This window comes from Acipenser ruthenus, chromosome 9, assembly GCF_902713425.1.
Source record: "Acipenser ruthenus chromosome 9, fAciRut3.2 maternal haplotype, whole genome shotgun sequence".
NCBI classification, from domain to species: Eukaryota; Metazoa; Chordata; class Actinopteri; order Acipenseriformes; family Acipenseridae; genus Acipenser; species Acipenser ruthenus.
In genome coordinates, this window is record NC_081197.1 from 49999968 (window position 1) to 50022726 (window position 22759).

General features: G+C 38.8%; 4 protein-coding genes across 10 annotated transcripts in view; 2 read left to right on the forward strand and 2 right to left on the reverse strand.

The window, feature by feature from the left end:
• Window positions 1–3973: 3973 nt before the first annotated feature.
• On the forward strand, window positions 3974–4429 carry LOC117405781 (claudin-6-like; the record flags this gene model as incomplete). The annotated part of the gene is made up of 1 exon (XM_034923787.2): window positions 3974–4429. A coding segment is annotated over one exon (441 nt), but the record flags the coding sequence as incomplete, so codon positions are not given.
• Window positions 4430–6892: 2463 nt separating this feature from the next.
• On the reverse strand, window positions 6893–8428 carry LOC117406007 (claudin-4-like). 2 transcript variants are annotated; one of them, XM_059030179.1, is made up of 2 exons: window positions 8323–8428; window positions 6893–7774 (listed from the first exon to the last, which is right to left on the reverse strand). In XM_059030179.1, the coding sequence occupies exons 1-2, from the start codon at window positions 8409–8411 to the stop codon at window positions 7108–7110; spliced, it is 756 nt and encodes a 251-aa protein (XP_058886162.1). In that variant the 5' UTR covers window positions 8412–8428; the 3' UTR covers window positions 6893–7107. The 2 variants fall into 2 exon arrangements, with proteins under 2 accessions (XP_058886162.1, XP_058886163.1); XM_059030180.1 differs by having other exon boundaries at window positions 8302–8402.
• Window positions 8429–8802: 374 nt separating this feature from the next.
• On the forward strand, window positions 8803–10580 carry LOC131737933 (claudin-4-like). 4 transcript variants are annotated; one of them, XM_059030181.1, is made up of 2 exons: window positions 8803–8925; window positions 9697–10580. In XM_059030181.1, the coding sequence occupies exon 2, from the start codon at window positions 9723–9725 to the stop codon at window positions 10362–10364; it is 642 nt and encodes a 213-aa protein (XP_058886164.1). In that variant the 5' UTR covers window positions 8803–8925; window positions 9697–9722; the 3' UTR covers window positions 10365–10580. The 4 variants fall into 4 exon arrangements, with proteins under 4 accessions (XP_058886164.1, XP_058886166.1, XP_058886165.1 ...); XM_059030183.1 differs by having other exon boundaries at window positions 9705–10580; XM_059030182.1 differs by having other exon boundaries at window positions 8803–8921.
• A 5107-nt stretch (window positions 10581–15687) lies between these two features.
• LOC117406338 (5-hydroxytryptamine receptor 1F-like) overlaps window positions 15688–22759 on the reverse strand; it is an 87364-nt gene continuing 80292 nt past the window's right edge. For all 3 annotated transcript variants that reach the window (XM_059030186.1, XM_059030187.1, XM_059030188.1), the window contains one exon: window positions 15688–22137. In XM_059030186.1, coding sequence (XP_058886169.1) covers window positions 21000–22097 — 1098 coding nt within the window. In that variant the 5' untranslated portion in view covers window positions 22098–22137 and the 3' untranslated portion in view covers window positions 15688–20999. The remainder of the gene's footprint in view (window positions 22138–22759) is intronic.

Below are 22759 nucleotides of genomic sequence, written 5' to 3' on the forward strand. Positions count from 1 at the left end.
CGTTCGGTCCACTCTAAAACTGCAGCTCGTACTACATTATGTTTAGGGCTTCTGTTTTACGGGTTTTATTAATTGTATTTTTTGGTGCTTGTTTTTAGCTATTTTCGAGTTTTATGTAAATCGTTTTTTTTCGGGGCTTTCGTTTTTGATATACTGTATGAAATTAGTGTTTTCGGTTACTTTCCAAAATGCTTGCGCGGGTTTTTTGTGTAAAAATATAGTAACTCGACAGTACTTGCACACTTAAGTTGTACCTTCTTTCCTTTGCTGTTTTTCGCAACGAAATCCCTATGGTCACTGGCACATTCTTCTGGGGGTTTTGTGTGTAGGCATTTTTGTACATTTCGAGACAATTCTTTTTTAAAATCCTCCCGTGTACTACAACTTTAAATCCCGCTAACAAGCCTCCATCCTGATTGTAATCTCGTTTTAAATCCCGCAAGCGGAGTTTCCAATAGAAATGTAGGAATGTGCTGTCACTCAGTAGTTGGGGCGGGTTTAAAGTATTCAGAACGAATCAATGAACTGTATTGTCCAAAGAAAAGGTCAGATGCAATGCAAGGTGTACGACTCGCTGCTGGCCCTCCCTCAAGACCTGCAAGCTGCCAGGGCGCTCACCAGTGTTGCCAGGTCCTCTCCTTAATTTCCCCCCAAACTGATCCTAAAAATCCCCCAAATCACACATTTTCCCCCCAAATTTTAAAAATGAATAAGAAGATTAAAAAAACTGAAACCTGGTTTTATACTGTTAATAGAATATATAGCCCTACCGATATTTGCTACTGGTCTATACCCACCACCCTTTGTGAAATGACGTGTGAGTTTTTAAAGCGACAGTACAACTTAAACTAAAGCCTACCTTTCAATCAGCATGCCAGTGCGTCAGCGATGATACCAAACTGCTCTTCATTTCCACCCTGGGTGCTGCTGCTTACGTAGATCTGAGATGTAAAACGTCTTAGCATTTCTCTGGTGGGCTTGAACAGTACACAAGTTGTGTTCATTCGTCTCAAATTGTATCTGATTCTCATTGTGGCTTCTGCAGTTTCGACGTGCATTTTGTTTCTTAGTTTTGTTTTAATGCAGTTGTGGTTTCAGAATCCTCGTTCTACTGTTGAGTTGGACACAGGCAGAGTAAGTAGGGCAAGTGCCAGAGTGCTAATGTGCTCAAATCTTTTATTGCCACCAGAGTCGCAATCTCCTGAAACTTCTGCCCAGAATTCTTCACTTCCAGATGTGTGCAGCCACAGTTTATTTGGGATCATTTGCCATTCTTTTACTGTAGCATCAGTGTCAAGGCACACTGCTTTAAATGCCACTGCAAGCTCCGTGATGCTTGGCCGTACCTAAGAGGTGGCAACATTTGGATGCAACATTGTTATTTTTGTTAGTGTCGAAATATTGTCTGGCAGACGTTTCTGAATTTCAGTACAGAGACTTACAAGGAATTCCTTGCAACGTTCCTTTACTTCAGTTAGAAGGATATTATTTTCAGCATTCCCACATTCCAAGGTGAATTCGTATCCAAATTTGATGGCTGCTATTGGCACAATGTAATTTTTGAAATTGTAGTTTACCAGTTCATTCCTTTTCACGGTCTGAAGCTGAGTCGGCACAACAATCTTGGTCAGTAAAGACATGTAAAGGTCAGCAACGTCTTCAAGTAATTTAATTTGCTCAACATTATCACTTTGGAAGAATGTATTTACCCTGGTCACATCTTTTAGTATTCCCTTCAGAAACACCAGGTACATCTTACAAGTTCGGTCATTGTACATTTGGTAAAGCTGATCAGCTGTGTAGCACCTTTCCTTGTCTTTGGCCAGCATGAAGTGAAGCCTAAGGGTATTCCATTGATCTAAAATTACAGATATTGACTAATGTCTTGAAAGCCACCTAGTGTTAGCCAGTTGAACCAGTTTGATGCATCTTTCATTTCCTAGGACATCGAACATTTGCCTGTATTCATGTTGCCTCTTGCTGCTATGAGCAAACCAGTTGTAAGATTCCCGAACTAGAAACTCCAGGTTTCTTGGAAGCACACTGCAAGCTTTTTCTGCTGCTAGATGGAGAGAATGACAAATGCACCTCACTACAACTAAATGACTGCACATCTCTTTAAGCATCGATGACACTGAACAATGTTGTCCTACCATCACATTTGCACCATCCACACCAATGCCAATTAAATGGTCGAATTTTAATCCATCAGCATGCAGTGTTTTAATGATAAGGTTTGTCAAAGACTCTGCATTTGCCACTTCAACCTCAATAAGTTTGTAAAATGTAGTTACAAGTTTATGTTGCGACTCGCTGTAGTAGCGAATCATCACACAAAGTAGCTTAACTGTTGAGATGTCTGTACTTTCATCAATAACTAATGAGTAGTAGCTCTTTCCAATGTCTGCCAACAGTTCCTCTGTAAATGCTGGAGCAATTACCCGTTTTATTAATGCCGTACATTTGGTCCTGTGTATTTTGATCTGTTTCAGTAGATCTGATTTAGGGTCAAGAAATGGCAGCATTTCTGTCAGGTGATCAACAGAGGCAATAGAGCCATGTTCTGCAAGGAAAACTGCTATTTTTAATTCAGCTTCTTTACGACTGTCTGTTATATTGCTGGCGCCACAAAACGTGACATAGACGATGTTTTTGCTTCTCTGTTTAACTTTAGCTGAGTTAGCATGGGTCAACAAATCTTTTTTGTGTGTTTTCAGAACCGCCTGACAGTACTTACACCGAGCTGAAAAATCGTCTCCAAGAACCGGAGATATCCATTCTGTGAATGAATAAATAAATAAATATAGAGCTGCACTTCTCTCTTAAGAAGATTCATAAAAACAAATTTTAAAAAATCAAATAATGGTGCTGAGGAATCATTAACTGTCAATACAAAAATACTGTAAACATATTGGGTAAGTTGATGTGTTCAAACCACTGCACACAAACGGTGCGAACAAATAAATAAAAAAACCACAGGTGACGTGAAACCTTATTTACTGTATATGGTTTCCATTTTATAAAATGTGTGAAATTACCTGACAACAATAGCAAACAAAATATGCCGAAATATAACATAGGATTATGATACATACATTATGTTGATTATTTTCAAAGATCTGGCCACGACTGAAATTCATAATTAAACTAAAAACTTAATATAATTTTTGGAATCGCACTGTAATGAATGTTTGTTTTTAGGCCTATACAAAATATACTACTAGCTATAAAATAAAAATTGCAGCAGCTTAATTTCGCGCCTTTTCTTTCAATGTATGACGCATGTATTTTATGAATAATACATTTTTCACGGCACATTCATTTTATCAAAAAAATGTCTTGCTCGTAAAATGTTCTTGTTTTAATTTTACAGTATACTATTTTTTCATTAACTTTTTTTTCATTACAGTAACGCTTATACTGTTTTTCACAAGACATTCATAAATCTTAAGCATATGGCCCTCAACTCACCTTCAGTACAGGTTCACTTTCCCAAAGTTTTGTATATTTTTGTTTGTATTTTTCTTCTTTTGGCATTTTGATTTACGTTTTTTGTTATTTTGTATTTATGAGGTGTGTGGCTGATTTAATGTAATATCTAGCCTACTGTCTTCAGTGGCAACGAGCAAGATGTATTTTTTGTGCACCGAGCGGTGTGAACGCTGACGCTCTTACATTACAGTGAATGAGGTATAAGTTTGTACGTACAGAATGTGCGGTAGACTGACACTCCCCGCCACCACATAAACCAATCTAGAGGGAGTATGTTGTGGTATTAGACACAAGACCCTCCCATAAAATTTCCATCAACCAATCCGGAGACAGTAAGTGTTTTCAGCCCCCGACAGAGCATTGTAAATCACCAGTGAAAAAATTGCAAATCCCCTAAACCCCCCCAGGTTAAAAAAATAATCCCCCAAGATTTCCCCCCATACAAATGTTGCCCCCAAATTTCCCCCTGGGCATTTAAAAATCCCCCAAATTTGGGGGAAAATCCCCCAATCTGGCAACACTGGCGCTCACTGTCATCGCTATCCTGCTGGCTGTACTGGCTCTGTTGGTTAGTATAGTGGGTGCCAAGTGTACCAACTGTGTGGAGGAGGAGTCTGTGAAAGCCCGTGTTAGCCAGGTGTCTGGGGTGTTGTTCCTTGTTGCCGGGGTGCTCTACCTCATCCCAGTCTGCTGGTCAGCCAATAGTGTCATCAAGGACTTCTACAACCCCCTGGTCACCGAGGCACAGAAGCGCGAGTTGGGGGCCTCCATGTACATCGGCTGGGGTTCCTCTGCCTTGCTGCTGCTGGGGGGTGCTCTGCTGTGCTGCTCCTGCCCACAGAAGAATGTGAACTACTTTGCCTGCTACACTGCTGCCAGTTCTCATCTTCACACTGATGTCCCAAGCAAGAATTATGTGTGAGAATTCGGATTTCAAGGAACTTGGAATAGACGCTTTTGGTTGGAGTTTTGTTACAGACTTCTGGGTTAGGGCACTGATAAACGCTGGTGTTTCCAGGCATAAATAATATCCTTTTGTATCTAATGAAGGGATTGCATTGTGTTCTAACATAGGTGGATTTTAGTCATTTGTGACACATGGCAGCTTTCAGTATTTAATGTTTGTCATGTAATATGCCTCCCTAAAAATGTTTTACATTTTAAATAAAACACTTTATTACAACAAAGGACTTTGTTTAAATTTCTTGGTATACTGCTATATGTAATGTACAGCTGAAACGCATAAGAAACTATGTCTCAACTGGGTCAATTTTACACAGATTAGACTTCTGCTCACTCTACCCTTGGTGACAGTCCAGTTGCTCTATGTTCTCTCTAATGTTTGTTTCTCACAACTCGCAGATTCTCTTCTCTCTCAAAGAAGCTTGAACAAGAAAGGTATTCTTTGTCCAGCCAAAAAAGCTTTATTTTCATGATGTCAAAATGATAGAAAAGAAGTACTGTTCAGGGATATATATATATATATATATATATATATATATATATATATATATATATATATATATATATATATACTGTATTTGTTTTGTCAGGAAAACCATGCTCATGTGGCATTAACTATATCAGAAGCCATATTTTTCCTGTCGGTTTTAATGTTTCATTACTGCTAATGCATACAGTACCACATGAGCTTCTTTGGGCAGCATTTGATTTTTTTTCAGTGTACCGTGGACAATAACACACTTAGTGAAAGCCTGCTTCGGAGATTTGCAATTTTGTTTTTCAACTTCAGAATTCATCACTAAATAGCAATGTCTAGAAATTGGAATAATGGTAGGATGCACCATTTCTCCACTGGCTTTTACCATGGCAATGAAAGTAATAATTAGGGCGTCAAAATGGGTAGTGGGAGGAGAACGCTTGGCTTCTGGAATGGAATCTTAGAGCATACATGGATGACTTGACAATCATAACTACAACAGTAGCCTGCACTAATCGGTTATTGGGCAAACTAATCAATAACATTGAATGGACACAAATGCAATTCAAGCCCACTAAGTCAAGGAGCATCTCTATAATTAAAGGTTAAGTAGTGGATAAGAGGTTCTACATTAACGGTGAGGCAACACCTCAGTGTCTGAGAAGCCTGTGAAGTCTTGGGCGATGGTATGATGGGGACCTAAAGGACACAGTTCGTGTGGGAGAAGTGAGACAACAAGCAGTGCAAGGGTTAAAGAGCATAGACAGCAGCGCTTTACCAGGCAAACTTAAATTCTGGTGCTTTCAGTTTGGTCTACTGCCGAGGCTGCTGTGGCCACTGACTGTGTATGAGGTTTCCTTGACAACAGTAGCTGAAAGGATTAATCAGTTCATATGTTGGGAAATGGTTAGGAGTTCCATGCTGCCTCAGCAGAGTGGGACTGTATGGTAAAGGGATACTGCAGCTGCCAGTCACAGCTCTAACCGACAAACGTGCACCTGTGTTGAAAACTGGAAGAAAGTGGGCGGCAAATGAAGCTGTGGAAGATGCAAAGGCTGCCCTTCAGATCAGTAATATCATGGGGCAAGTACAGCATGGAAGAGGAGGCCTTGGTCTCAGTTCAGCGCCTCCTACATGGCACAAAGCAGCCCCAGCTCAACGGAGGTAGCTGGTAGTCAACGAAGTGCAAAAGCAGGAGAAGAGGATGAAGTGCGTAAAGTGCGTTTCCCAGGCCAAGCAGGGAGAATGGATGAGATGGGAGAGTGTGGAACAACGCAAGGTCGACTGGCGAGATCTATGGCCAATGGAACAAAGCAGGATCAGTTTCCTCATCAGGTCAACATATGATGTTCTCCCATCACCACAGAATCTTAATCTATGGGTAGGAGAAGATCAGTGGTGTCCGTTGTGTTCATCACCAGCTACATTAAGACACATTTTGACGGGATGTAAGGTGGGTCTTAGCCAAGGACGCTTTGCTTGTCTTCATGACCAGGTCCTGCGATGTTTGGCCTTAGCATTGGAAGACAAGAGCAGCATGACCAACAGGTTGCCACCAATATATGACACATGAAGACCAACAGAAAAGGTATAAAAACCAAAACTGAGGACAACTGGAAGCTGCAAGAGACTGGAAAAATGGTGGCAGATGTTGGACATCAGCTTATTTTCCCACTGGAGATTGCTGCCACTAACCTTCGACCTGATATTGTCTTGTGGTCTAGAGCAGCACGCCTTGTTCACATGGTAGTGTTAACAGTGCCATGGGAGGATGCTGTGGATGAGGCGTATGAAAAGAAGAAACTTCAGTACGCTCAACTAGCTGCTGAAGCAGAACAGTGAGGCCAGGGTTACCCAATGGAGGTGGGCTGTCGAGGATTTGTGGCATACTCCACAACCCAGTTTCTTAGAGACATTGGATTCAGTGGTCTAGAGTTGCGACACAAAACAAGTCACAAAATAAATCAAATGTTTATTTTAAGGGAAGTACATTAATAGTTAAAACACATTTGCAATAAAAATACACCTTTATTTTAACATCTGCATTATAACAGGGCAGTCTAAGGCAGCTGAACAAAACTATTCTAGCATAAACCACTCATAGACAAGCTATATTAACCAAATTATTCAAGCTACTTTCTAAACAATTTAGGAGAGTTGCTGGAACTCCAAATTCACACATAATTCTTGCTTGGGATGGCCGTGCGAGGATGAGAACTGGCAGCAGTGTAGCGGACAGAGTAGTTCACAATCTTCTGTGGGCAGGAGCAGCACAGCAGAGCGCCCCCCAGCAGCAGCAAGGCAGAGGAACCCCAGCCGATGTACATGGAGGCCCCCAACTCGCGCTTCTGTGCCTCGGTGACCAGGGGGTTGTAGAAGTCCTTGATGACACTATTGGCTGACCAGCAGACTGGGATGAGGTAGAGCACCCCGGCAACAAGGAACAACACCCCAGACACCTGGCTAACACGGGCTTTCACAGACTCCTCCTCCACACAGTTGGTACACTTGGCACCCACTATACTAACCAACAGAGCCAGTACAGCCAGCAGGATAGCGATGACAGTGAGCGCCCTGGCGGCTTGCAGGTCTTGAGGGAGGGCCAGCAGCGAGTCATACACCTTGCATTGCATCTGACCAGTGCTCTGGACAATACAGTTCATCCACAGGCCTTCCCAGATGGTCTGTGCCACCACAATGTTGTTCCCAATGAAGGCGGTGACTCTCCACATGGGCAGGGCACAGGTCACAATAGCCCCCACCCAGCCTACCACAGCCAGGGAGATTCCCAGCAACTGAAGGCCAGCAGATACCATCTTGATAGGAGTGTGGAGATGGAAACTGGAATTCAAGACAGAAAAAAGTCACCAGTATGATCTAGTTCTAGTGGTTCTCTTGTCAGTAACCAAAACACACCTAGAGTTTGTATTACAGCACCTCTCCCATTGACAGACAGGTCATTTATTAAAGGATTGGTGTACCCCAGAATGTCATTTAAAACCAGCCTATTTATACAAAATAAATACACAACAGTATTATGACAGAACATTACCAAAATGTATCCAACCTTCCTGTATTCACAGTAGCTGGTCAATGTACTATTTTTGATTAGTCAGCCTGAAGGGTCGTAATTTGATTTGACCACCAGGTGGCGAATTCCGATTAGGTAAATACAAACCTCTCACTCACGCTGCAGTTAAACATTTAATGCGTGGTCTTCACGGACGACTTTCATAATTGCAATTTATATACTAAAAATAACAAGAATACACTCTTGTGGTATCACCCCGCAAAAAAAAAAAAGATTCATATTAAACTAAAACATTCCCGGTCCTAAATGCCTATGGAAAAACCAACCATGAACATACCGTATGTATTTCAAAACTCACGTGTGTGATGCAGCATAAGCTGTTGTGTTGTTACCGTGAACGAAAAAAGCGCCTTGTTCAAACCACAGTGAAAAATAAACAACCGCCATCCTCGGAGGTATTTAACCAAGCTGCCAGAATCAGGTGATTGTGGGGTATTGCCTACTCTGAATAACACGGACAAGACACAGGTGCTGTCAATCATACAGATTACGAGAGACCCTTATGAAAAAATATAATATGTATTAGTTCTGAATTCAGAAAATTATATATATATATATATATATATATATATATATATATATATATATATATATATATATATATATATATATATATATATATATATTGCCAACTTTGATTTACGTATACATATATTTAAAATATTTTGAAAAACAAACGTCTGAAATAAACCATGATAAACACAGGTTGAAACCACGTGATTGCAATTCACAATCACGATCAGAAAACTTGAGGGTCTGATCAGAGTGCTAGCATGGACCGCAGGTGTGTCTATTAAGGCCGTGCACAAATGACACAGTTCCATCAGAACTATAAATTCTTTTTAGCGTCTACCACACATTTACTTTTACGAGACCACTAAACGTTGCAGCGGACGCGTAAGTGAGTAGTGTCTGTTAAAATTATCTTTATATTTATCGTTTCTTTATTTTATTTGTAGGTATGTGTTTTCTATTTTAATTTGTTTAGGGATAATGTGTTTTTTTTTTTTTTTTTTCAAAACTTTCTGTTATAGCAGAATACTATTTTTGTAACTGCTATATGGTACGTGCAACTGTACTGGTAGTACTTATGTTCTTAATCTTATTCTGTGTCCTCGTACACTAATAATGACAAAGAAAGACAGGCTAGTTGAACACATCTAAACAACATTAATTTAAATGACTCAATGATAGTTAAAGCCTGAGCGTTGATTTTAATACAACGAATGATGCAGTTGGATTGTGTATCTGAGAACAGCATACCAAATAGAAAATACATTTTTGGTTATGCTGTAATATATATATATATATATGCCCAACAAGTCACATATCCTGAGTGGACAAGTGTAACTGTCATGACCTCAATCCAGTTGCCCAATTTTTAAAAAAAAATTATTTCTTGCTCTGCCCAAAGGGAGGGAAATGTAGGCATTTTTCAACCCCAACATATCACACTTCTATAGACATGGTTTCCCAGCTGATTTAAACTTGATTTAAAGAGTCTGTCTCTGGCAGTATATCAAGTGTGTTTCTTATTTTTTTATATATATACTTTTTTCTAAACCTTGCATATATTTAGATGGTCACTGTGCTAAAATGCACATTTTATTACATGCCATTAACTAGCAGAATCTGGCCTGGTATAATTTGACACTTGTCTTATTTATTGCAGCTTTCCAGCTCTACACTCCTATCAAGATGGTATCTGCTGGCCTTCAGTTGCTGGGAATCTCCCTGGCTGTGGTAGGCTGGGTGGGGGCTATTGTGACCTGTGCCCTGCCCATGTGGAGAGTCACCGCCTTCATTGGGAACAACATTGTGGTGGCACAGACCATCTGGGAAGGCCTGTGGATGAACTGTATTGTCCAGAGCACTGGTCAGATGCAATGCAAGGTGTATGACTCGCTGCTGGCCCTCCCTCAAGACCTGCAAGCCGCCAGGGCGCTCACTGTCATCGCTATCCTGCTGGCTGTACTGGCACTGTTGGTTAGCATAGTGGGTGCCAAGTGTACCAACTGTGTGGAGGAGGAGTCTGTGAAAGCCCGTGTTAGCCAGGTGTCTGGGGTGTTGTTCCTTGTTGCCGGGGTGCTCTACCTCATCCCAGTCTGCTGGTCAGCCAATAGTGTCATCAAGGACTTCTACAATCCCCTGGTCACCGAGGCACAGAAGCGCGAGTTGGGGGCCTCCATGTACATCGGCTGGGGTTCCTCTGCCTTGCTGCTGCTGGGAGGCGCTCTGCTGTGCTGCTCCTGCCCACAGAAGAATGTGAACTACTCTGCCCGCTACACTGCTGCCAGTTCTCATCCTCGCACTGATGTCCCAAGCAAGAATTATGTGTGAACATTATTTGGAATGAGTTGTCACCAACTCTTGTTTTGAGCGCATCGGTGAGGGTAGTGTTTAGTTAGTTTTGAAGACTGCCCTGATGTGTGGTGTGTCTGTGGGTTTTTTAAATGTAGATTGTATTAAGATGTGTATTTAATAAATTGGTGTTTTTAAATCTTATGATAGAACTTCTGATAACTCTTCCATTTTAATAAACAATTACTAAATTAACACTTTGTGTTCATTTATACAGATAATGGTAAAGTGAATGGCTGCTAGTAACTGCGGTTTGTGTCCTGGTTCAATTGCTGTTCTGATTGTCTCCTGTGTACATATTGACCCACATCCCAGAAGTAACAAGCGTACAATGTTTTTTGACAAATTCATTTAATTTGTGTTGATTGAAATTATTATGCAATATGGAAATGTATGCAGCTGAAGCCAGACTGTTATTCTCTGACACAAATGTAGAAAGATGCTTTTTTTTGGGGGGGGGGGGGTTACTTTTGTGTTTATTTTTTTCTCTCCAGGCAACCCCCTCAATTCAAAAAATAAATACAATAAAAAGCCTGGATGCATTCAACTGCGGTCACCGCTTTCCGCTTCCGGATTTTGGAGTTCCAGGACGGTTCTGGGCAGTAGGGCTAAAAAGTAGAGGACAGTAGAGAAATGGTTCCAAGCTTTAGGGAGAGGTGGTTTTGAATAGATTTGTACTAAATCTGACTGGTTTTGATTATTGAAATATTGTTAGTACAAAGATTAGGATGACAGGAATAAATAAAGCTTGCTTATTAATATTCCTTTTTTTATTCTTGCCCTGTGTGCTGTGGTGACTGAGCTTGAGTAAAGGAATGCCATTTTTAAAATCTTGAACTGAAAAATCAAGTGACACACAGTGGTATAGTCTTCACATTGACATCAATCGAAATTAAATACAGATTCAAACTAGATTGATTTGCATCTTTCTAAAATGTAATGAAAACAGAAGGCAATCATCAGTCTCCGTCATCTTCCTGCTTATTCCCTCTGGCAGTTTTCATCTCAGTCATGTTTTAAAGATCCCAAAGTTAAACAGAAATGTTATTTCAATCTGCTGTGTATTGCCATTCCTAAAAGGAGGTACAGATTACGTTTTTATTTTCCTTTTTTTTTCTGTCCCCATTTTATGATGTTCGTAAACATTAAAAACAGTTATTATCTATACAGCAGGTAGGCTTATTAATGAACAAGTTTATTTTTGTATTTCTAATGATGCACAAAAAAACTGCAGAATTCAGGTAAAAGCATCTTAACACAAAAATATACACAAGTACAAAAAACACCACATTTTAAATTGTTTCTAAATATTCTCATTATATTTAGTGCCAATGGGTCTCAAAATGACCGGGTTTTGGTCAGTTGATAACCAGGAAAAAAGTAATAATTTGAGAAAAATAATATATTTTAATTTGCTTTTTTTCCTCCCCTAGGAGTCTCTGTCAGACCTAAAGTAAATGTTTTCTATTCTACGTACCTACTTGAAAGAGACTATACTTTGACAATGACACTTTGCATTTCTTATTGTTCTGGATGATTTAAAAGGGTGTTAGATTAAAGAACATGTTTTGGGTGTTGCTTTTATTAAGATATTCTTAGTTTTGCATAATCCTGTTTTGCTATTGCATTTGTTTTGTGCAGTAGGTCAATACACAATACCATGTGTATGCTAATAGAACTGGTTTGCCTCAGTACACATGTCACTCTGTGGGCCCAGCAGCAAGCTTGTTTGACTAAAGCAAAAATAGTGAATGGTTTTGGTTTTTTTTAAAAAATATTTTTCTCCTTCCAAATATTTAAAATGAACACAGGTTTATTCAAATTGTGACAGACTGTTTCTTACAGGAACCAAAACATTGACTATAAATATTTTTCAGTACAAGAAAAACATTTAAATACAATATTGAGCAATGCTTGATAACATATCAAAGGTAATAGCACACTAAACCCTACCTAACCAAATATAATAGAAATGTGTTTAAACTGGCAATTTTACAGTAGGTGTCAAGTTGGTACAACAAACAGCAATGTTTTAAACAGTTTATATTTCAGATACTGCCACCATGTTTTAAATCAATATGGTGCTGTTTATACTCAAGCCAAATTTAATGTGAACTAAAGGATTTCACATGTTAAATCATATTTAGGATTGAGAATGATTTTTGTCCTTTCTCATTGGATTTACAGAGTATTACAGGTAGGTTACTTTATTGGGTAAGTAAATGCCAAATGCCAGTCTGAATCCCTTCTTGTTAAGCAACATGGGCTTTAAAAACGTTTGTTCTATTGCAAAATATGCATGCCTTTTGAAAAAATGCTTATTACGGTAACCTTCATCCACTTGAAACCCAATGTGTTGCGATTAACACAGCTCTAGAGGATACATGTAATGTAAAAAAAACAAAAAAGTGGGTTGTTTATTGCAATAAACCATTGTTAAGCTGTACTGTACCTTTAAGATGGTATAGTTGAAATCTTTCCCCGTTAGGAACTTATCTCCTTCCCTACGCTGGCACAGAGATCAGAGTAGCAGTTGAGTTGGTGCAGCTGATGGAGAGAGACGGACCAAGAGAGGGGGTATGGCAGATGTGTGAGGGTTAGGTGGAGGCAACTGTATTCGGAAAGCCAGTAAATGAACCAGGAAAAGCTTAGGTGTATTTGGTATGTGTGTGCCTGAAACTATGTCCAAAGCATCCTGGAGATTTTACAATAAATCAGACTGGCTGCAGCTTCTGAGTGTCTGTCTGCTTCTCATGTGCCTTCACCTGCAAACACAAACGTTAATGTTTACACCATTGTTTCACACATTGTCCATACTTCAATAGCCCTATGGACAACAGAAGCAGTGTAGGACTTTAATCAGTAAATGACCTCAGTCTCATTAGACAGTAGCAGTAAGAAAAGTGGAAAACCTTTGGAGCATTTTTTCAACAGCAGACCCGAGAACTGAGAAATAAATCACTTAATATTTGTTTTACTGAAGACCAGAGGCATGAACAAAACAATGAAACCAGGTACAGAACTTTATTCTGTATAGACCAATTATTCTGAGCTTTTATGCTTGACACTTCAAAAAGGTAAAATAAGAAAGCAGCATTATTCATCTACTGGTATAATACAGTTTTCACAAAAGTTCACTGGTGATTTCTAATTGATGTCCTTCAATATCCTTCCCTCTTGTCTTTAATACACTGGAACACTTTGTCCTTCCCTGTTTTGGAATGTATAACTCAGACTATAGTATAAGTCTCCCGTGCTATTAAAGGACTTCACTTGTGACCCGCACTGGTTCAAATCCTATTGGTTCTGTTTTTCATTTACATGTTTTTCATATAATCATGGAGGTGAGATCCATAGGTAAAGCTGAACACATGCCAAGAGAGTGCCCCTTTCTAAATGTTTTCTGTGGTATACCATGATTGTAAAGTGTATTATAGAGGTATAATTTCAATTAATCGATTAATCTGTTAATTTGGATTAATTTAATTTAATTTCCATTTAATAATGGCGCAGTGGTCTGGTTGGGGGAGGAGGGCGTGTTTCGGTCGGTGGAGGGGGAATTTGTAGTAACAGAGTGACAGAGAAAGATCTACCGTGAGATACCAAAACAAACGGTCTGAGACCTATCTGGTAACTGTGCGTTACTGCATACAGGAATACAGGAGCTAGGATATAAAAAACGACGGGAGTGTAGCCGACTGCTTTATTCAATAACAAGAGCGAAATAAATTGTTTATTTTCATGTGTTAAATGGACACGTAATTCCTGTTACCAAACAGCATCGTACTATATTATATCGAAGGACTTCTTACATGAATAATATTACTTACAAAGTGAGTAGTAAGACGGTTGGGATATTTCATCTTTCCTTTGCATATGTTGCACTGAACCTGTCAATTGCTAGGTTGGCCAAAGAAATCCCACACAACGCTGTTGTGTGTCTGGCGATTCTCGCAAATTTCTTGGCACCGGGCCTCTCACTTCCATCACTTTCTGAACTCTTCCTTTCCCGGGTCTTCTGTACTAACAGTCTTGCTATGTGAATCCGCCATATTGCTGTGTTCCCGTTGCCATTCTCAACACGTCGCCACGAAAAGGTTTTCCAGACTGTTTTGTTTGATTGAATTTTTCGCCCAGTGAAAGCACTTTTCTAACGTAACATCAACAACATTGTGTAGGCTATAGCGCGAGGATAGATGTTAAAAAAATGATAGAGGTTCTAAACAATATTGCAACTGTGCCGCTGCTTGTATAATAATAACATAAAAGTGCTGACAAATTAGCAAAATCGTGTTTCGAATAGGATTGCGTGGGTATTATTGAATAAATACGGCTGACTTGCAATTTGATGCAAACGGGTTTTATTTATCTAAAAGAGAACAGGGATAGACACAGGTTAGCAGAAGATGTATATGTGTGCCTGCATGCATGCATGTGTGTGTGTTTTTTAAACCTGCCATCTTCATTTTTTTCTATATAAGTTTTTTTTAATCTTTTATTAATATGTCGCCTTCACTCTCGTATACCGATCTGCTGTTCAGTATTCCTGCCAACATCAGACCGAGTGAACAGCTGATCGTAATTATTATTTGAGAACGCACCTGGCGTGAATGCAGATGCATATATTACTCGAATACCAAAAAGATTGTCGAGTATTAAAATAATCGCGACGACTCGAGTAACTCGATTAATTATCCCGGCTCTAGTGTATTACACACATGTGTACACCAGTGGAATTGGCTGTCCCACATTTTACAGGGATTCCACTATGACTATGATTATTATTATTTGCTTGTTAAGCAGATGCCTTTATCCAAGGCGACTTACAGAGACTAGTGTGTGTGAACTATGCATCAACTGCAGAGTCATTTACAATTACGTCTCACCGGAAAGATGGAGCACAAGGAGGTGAAGTGACTTGCTCAGGGTAACACAATGAGTCAGTGGCTGAGGTGGGATTTGAACCAGGGACCTTCTGGTTACAAGCCCTTTTCTTTAACCACCAGACAACACACCCTCCTTATGGTGACTCAGTACAGAATAGCATTATGCTGTGGCGTTTCACACTACTTGCTACTAAAGAGCAAGCAATGACAAATGCTGTTGCACTACAAAAACATGTACATAACTATAGTAAAACATAGTAAAATCAACAGTAACAAAGTATTAGCACAGGGGAGCATGGTAAATTGCAAAATATTTATAATAATAATAATAATAATAATAATAATAATAATAATAATAAATTATCCCATAGGCACCATAAAAAGAATAGAACAACTCCATAATGGAACCCATTCAATTGCTTTACTATAAAATCAAATAAAAAAGAAAACAAGAAAATATGAAAACCCAAACCCAGCCCGCTGAGTCACAACACATCACCAGACACCAAGACCATCAGGCTTAAATGCCATTAGCCACAGTGCATTAAACACAGCAATAGAGCTAATATCTTCAGGCAGTGGATTCCAAAGTGTCACTAACAGCCAAAAGACGCGCCACTAAAAGGGGCTTGTTTAAATCTTGCCACAACCAAGTGGCCAGCCTCAGTTGATCTGAGCTAGCACCTGGGGACAAAAGGAGGTAAGAGCTGAGCGAGGTAAGGAAGTGGTGAGCTGTGTAGGGCACAATAAGTAAGCACAATCTTAAAAGTAATACAGAATTTGACTGGCAGCCAGTGCAGCTGATAGAGATCACAGAAGCAGTGTACTCAGTGATGGTGCTAGCTGATTGGGGGCCCTAAGTGGCAATATTTTTGCACCCCCCCTTTTTGGTTTTTATTTTTTATTAGACTCACCTTTATATTGTAATTGAGTGCTATTAATCCAACTCTGTACATTTTGAAATTAATTTAGCTAATACAGTAACATGGTGATTTTCAAAGGGCAAAATTTGCTTCTGATTTTCTCAAAGTAATTGTAAAAGTTTAAAGGTGCAAATCTAGCAAGAGACAATGTACGTATGGAAAAGAGAAATAAAATGAATTTTTTTTTTTTCACTTAAACAGTTTTGGAAAATTATCTGGAGATTATTTGCACTAAGAAAAAGTGGAGCAAATTTTGCACTGGAGCAAAAAGCTTTTAAACTTGTCCTATAAATGTTTCTCTACTTCGTAACATAATTATGGGTGCGTTCAGAGCAGAACAGTGCAACACTTGCAACTGATTTCTTGTACTACTAATCAGACATCTGGAAACTCAACTGAATCAACATGTATTACTTCAACAGCAGAGCATTTCTATTTAAAGACAATTCTAACTTGCTTTTTGTATTCAGCTTGCTTACATTTGCAACATGACTAGACAGGCTGTCAAATAGGCTGAATACACCGAGTTCAGTTGTTATCCAGTCCCACTAGTTACACAGAGATCTCAGTTTTTCCATATCAATGCAATGAAAATAATTGTTATGATTTTAATGTATTGATAGTCAAACATCTGGAGAGTTAATATTGTTACTCGCAGCCAATCCTGTTTCAACAGAAAAAAGATTCACATTGAGACTGATGTGTAAAACTATTTAGATTTTTCTAATTTCAATAATCACTGTATTATTAGAACACTCACTAACATTATCATATGTTTTTAATTTAAAAGTAAAAAACAAATGCCGATAATAATAATAATAACAATAATAATAAAATACCGTTTTCTTTTTGTATGGATTCCATCTCCATTTTTTTATTTAAATTGTTTTCTGCCCGAGGGTTAAGGTCTTTTCGACACCATTCAGGATTGCTTTCATCAAAAAAAATACATACTACAAAATTTTAAATTCTGGATAACATTTCTTTTTTATAACTCCTTTGAACTGCTTGGGGCCCTAAGCTTTTGCTCATGCCTAGCACCACCACTGAATGTGCTTACTTGGCAGTCGATGCTAAATACATCCATCTTTTCGCTATACTTGTAGTTATGTGTTTTATTATATCCAGTATATAAAATTCAATTTCTAATTCTGACAGCATCTTTTATTACAGTGCAAGTTTAGAAAGGGAATCAATCACAACAGCAAAAGACAAGGTTAAAACTATATAACACATAGATAGCAGTATCCAGTCAAAAAAGATTTCAGAACATGTCTGTTCATGTTCATATAGTAAGTGGAACTATGGCAGCAAATTTATACTGCATTCTAAAGGGAGGTTCAGAATTGTTCAGTTTTCTCTGCACACGTGTGACAGTTCCTCAGCAGAGACCCACTCATTATCGTTCCCGGTCTGACTGAACCACTCCATATAAATGGCTAATAAACACAATTACTCCAAACGAAAGAGTCATTCTGCACCAATACACATTGCAAAAAAACCTCCAGTCATAACATCGCCCATTTTAGAAGTCAGATTGCAAAATAAATAATGAATCCAATTATAGAAGCAAATGTTATTTGAGAACTGCCTTGCCCTTTTTGTTTTTATATTGTTGCTGATAGCAACATAACATTGTGAAGAGTTGTGAGTTACAAGTTAATGGCTGCTACTTATTTAATGCAGTGCATCAGAAAGTCCTTTTAGCTCGGCTAAACGTAGCTTTTAGCACAGTCCAGCATTTCATCTTCAAGTGGTTAGTATACATAATTCATGTTTGCTGGTAGAATGTGAGAATGTTTTTGAATACATTTAACTGATATTCTTGTCCTTTATATTCATTCATAGTCAGTTCCCTGGCAAGGTTTGGTTTTAATGTTAAATGTGCACTATAGAATAATTACATTTTAAGTAAGAATTTATTCATGTTATTCTTTTTGTCTTCCTTGATTCTTAGTAAATAATAAAACTATTCAGTATGGATTTATCTTCTCAGTTTATGCATTCCTCACCTTTCCTCTGCCCTCTTCCTTTGTATAATGCTCTGTATGACTGTATTTTCATTGCATGACACAGAGGTGCAGAAATGAATGGTTTATCTGATAGGGCAATCAGACTGCCCACTGGATACCCTTTAGCATGACTGTAGACTGTATATGTACAGCAACATGTTCTTGTTCAGGTTTGTATTTCCTGGAAACATTGGAAACAAAATAACCCCATATAGCTTGATTTAGAGAGCTGTGATTGGGCAGTCTAGCAAATAGCTCCTAACCCCTCTGGATCAGTGAATAAGGACAGCTTCTTGGTAGTACCCAGGACCCATCTAAAAAGAAGGGATGTATTTGACATCAGGTACAGCACTGCCAAATAATCTTGGTCACTCCAATCAAAGGCTTTCAATCCAATTTGGATCCTATGAGATCAACATGACCCACTTCTCCAGTTTAAGCAACTCTGAGCTTCAGCATGGGACTGCATTGTTTGAGCCATTGGAATATTGACAGTTGCAGAGACCCCTCTTGTATACTCATGTTCTGGAATGTTGAGGGTGTTTTGTTCTGCAGCAAAACACGAATGAAACAAAAGCAGGAATTCTCACAAGTGTAGCAATGTTGTCAAGCACAGAACTGAAGCACAGTGATTTGAAGGGTCACCTATAATACATAGGTGGGTTCAATCCCCAGTGGGGGACACTGCTGTTGTACCCTTGAGCAAGGTACTTTACCTAGATTGCTCCAGTAAAAACCCAACTGTATAAATGGATAATTGTATGTAAAAATAATGTGATATCTGTATAATGTGAAATAATGTATAATGTGATATCTTGTAACAATTGTAAGTCGCCCTGGATAAGGGCGTCTGCTAAGAAATAAATAATAATAATAATAATAATAATAATCATCTGGACATGAGTAAAGCAGTAACAGGACTGATGAACCAATCAGAGTTAAACACACCAGCTGCTGCCTCTCCCATCAGTATACCAAGTTACATAAGATATACGTTAATATGTAAAAACCACAATACACAGCTAATATTGTCATCCATGTCTTTAGAATATTTGTCAGTTGGTACTTTACTGTGCACAAGATGACACTAATCGAACAATAAGATGTATTGGAATGTTCTGAAATCTGATGTTTTGATGATAGTGGCTTCAGGATGTATAATACTGTGTGTTGGACAAAAGGCAGAATAGAACCAGGACAGACTTGTAATGCTTCATCCTAAGTTGCAGGATGAGGGGGTTTAAAACTTGGGATGCAGCTTTTCCTACTAGTGCAGGCACAAACAGAGGGTCCTCACAATTGCATCATAAGTGCACAGTACCTGAAAGGTAAAAAAAATATTTTTATAAAATCATATGAGGCTAGGAATGTATAACAAAAGCTTGGTGTAAATTGATGCAAAATCAAGAGAGTTAACGTGTTTTTTGAATGAGGACCCTAAAAAAAAAGGTATTTAATGTGTCATGACAGTGATAATAGTACATCTTTCATATTGTAAACATGCTAATTTTAATCCCTGTCAGATATCTTACGATGTTTAAATGAAGTTGTGTCTTTCTCAGCTTTGAAGTGTACATTTTGTTCCTGGTTTGACTTTTTCTCTGACAATTATGATAGCTCTTGACTTAATTCCCATATCATTTCCACAACTGTTACTATTGAAATATCACTGTAGGTCTTTCCTGATGTTTAAGACCTCTGGGTTGTTATTAATAAAAACAATGCATTCCATGTGGCACAGCGTAGTGCATTAACCCACTCCACACTTCATACTTCCCATTGGTTTGCTTTATCCCATGGAATCATTTCTGATAACAAAGATTCTCCAATCGTGTGTCTGTAACACAATGACCTACATTCACAATATTTAGAACAAGACAATCGTTGAATACAAATCTGTTTATCAAAGGTGAAGCCAGCAACGTCAATTAATATCTGCAGCATCACAATCCTGTCAAAACTAAGCAGAGTTTGACCTGGTTAGTACTTGAATGAGATACAATGCTTATTTTTGCAAAGGAGTAGTTTATGTGTTTTTTTAAATTAAAGCTGTGTAGATTGATAACACATTTATGACACTTTTCTCAAATGGGGTGGTGCGTTTGGGGTTGTGGAAGGTTGAATGAATAGTGGTATAAAAAAAAAATACACAGATCATATAGCGACAAGTGGTGCACAGATACAAGTATACAATGTTGTTTTTTTTTCATTGACTGTCATTTGAAACCTTTCAACGACTTGCATTGCAAAATTTTGAAATATTTTGTTTGGGGAAGAGGTGGATTCTAATAATGGTATTATCTTAACCCCAAATAAAACACTAGATCTGGAGTACTTCCCTTTCAAACAGTAACAATGCTGTCACACCAACACAACACCCAACAATTTGTTTGTGTGGTCTCAATATTGAGGAAGGCCGTGTCCAAATGTTGTTTCTTTTACTTCAAAGATCATTCAGGTATTGGAGTGACTGCACAGCGCAGAGCTGCACTCCTTCCCTTTATAGGAGGGTTCATCAATAATAAAACATACCTTTTCACAACTGTAGATAAAAGGGGATGCAAAAAGAGAACTTGTGTACGTTATCAATACTGATAAAAAAAAATAGAACAATATAATTAATAAATCCTTTACAAATAGAACAAATTCTGTGGTTATGCTGGGGATCCTTATTTTGCTTGGATCTGGAGTCACTGTAGTAGATACTGTAAATAAAGCAATCATTTCAAATAGTTTTGGTTCTGCAGTCCAAAGCCCTACATTCTTTTTCCTCCAAAATACCACCTTTGTGCATTAAAGGTAATGTCTGCACTTGATCAGCTTCTGAAAGGCTTTTTTAAAATCCTCATTGAAGATGGTGTAGATCAATGGGTTGATGAGAGAATTGAGGTATCCCAGCCACGTCAGAAAATCTGACATGTTTGGAGAGATGTAGCACTTCATGCAAATGTTGACGATGACTTCTTTCAAAAAGAAAGGTAGCCAACATATTACAAATGCTCCTAAAATCAGACCCAAAGTCGTGGCTGCTTTCTTCTCTCGAGCGCTTGAAATGTTCTGCCTCTTCCAAGACTTCTCTCTCCGGGTTTCACATTTGGGATTTCTGACAGTGATGTGGATCTTGTCTCCATCGGTGGAAGGTTCGGATAAGGATTTCTCTGGGATGCACAGGGTGGATGGGATGTTCTTGGAACTCTTTTCTGTGGACTCCAGCAAGACGTTGCCGTTCATCTCTTTTGCAATCCGGCTTACGCTTCTCTTGTGGTAGAGGGTTTTGGCCGCCCTGTATATTTTATAGTAGAGGATGAGAATCAAGGCTAACGGGATGTAAAAGGCGCCAAAGGTGGAATAAATGGCAAAGCCGATGTTGCTGTGCTTTATGAGGCATTCATCCTTCTTGTTGGCTGTCCAGAACAACGGCGGCATGGAAATGAAAATGGAGATAACCCACACCACCGAGATCATAATGGCGGCGTGTTTGGGTGTCCTTTTTCTTGAGTACTCGACTGCATCTGTGATAGCCCTGTACCTGTCCAGAGCTATGGCAGACAGGTGCAAGATGGAGCAGGTGCAGCATGTGATATCAACACTGAGCCAGATATTGCACACCACTTGACCCATGATCCATGTTTCCTTGACGATGTACACAATGCTAAAGGGCATCACCAGGATGGCCACCAGAAAGTCAGTGACTGCAAGGGAGCATATTAAATAGTTGGCTGGGTGGTGCAGCTTCCTCGTCACTATTATCGCTGTGATCACGAGGGAGTTGATGGCCGTCGTCATTACAGCAAGCACAGAGAGCGTTAGGGATATCAAGATCTTGCTCGCTGGCCCTTCGGTAGGTTCTTCAGAGGAACCATTCACATTGGTACAATTGGTCAAATCCATGCTACGGTCGGCAGGCGATGGATATCAAGATATATGTAATCTGCAGAACAAACAAAACAAACAAGTTAGCTCAGGTGGAACAGAACATTGCAGCAAAGGTTAATGTGTGTCACCAGCACCTCCATTAAGTTCCTCAAGTCTAGCCTTTTTGTATTAAGTGGGGTATATAGCTAGAACTATATATCAGCACATAATTTGCATTGTTTCCTCCTCATTAAAGACCAGCAAAGGGAAAAAAAACACTCAACAAAATGTTAGCAAGTAATTCTTTAATCCATCAAAGAACATGTGTGATTATGCAGAATTTTACCAGTAAAGGCGCAGCCTCTAAAAATATCTTCTTTTTATTATTTATTTTTTTTAACTGCACTGACTACAACATTCTCACAAATAATAAAAAAAGCTACTTGGTTTAATTTCAGTAAGTATTAGACCACATTTTTTATATAACAGTAATGTCCTTTTCAGCAAGATATATACATACACTTTTTTATAGGCTACAATTATATTGAAGAAACACACACACCACAAGAACAAGATTAAAAACAAGTCACTTGCTCCAAAAACCAATTGAGCTCTTCTGTCCAGCTACAGAACAGTCTTAAACATGGTCGTTTCAAGTTCCAGTTTTCCCTTCTGGAAGTATACTACTGTAAACATGC

Bases quoted from the DNA above. Each gene is read 5' to 3' on its own strand.
- LOC117406007 (XM_059030179.1), bottom strand. From the start codon at position 8,411: ATGGCGGTTGTTTATTTTTCACTGTGGTTTGAACAAGGCGCTTTTTTC. The intron at 7,775-8,322 runs GTGAGTTTTGAA...CTTGAATTCCAG, and splicing joins GCTTATGCTGCATCACACAC to TTTCCATCTCCACACTCCTA.
- LOC131737933 (XM_059030181.1), top strand. From the start codon at position 9,723: ATGGTATCTGCTGGCCTTCAGTTGCTGGGAATCTCCCTGGCTGTGGTA.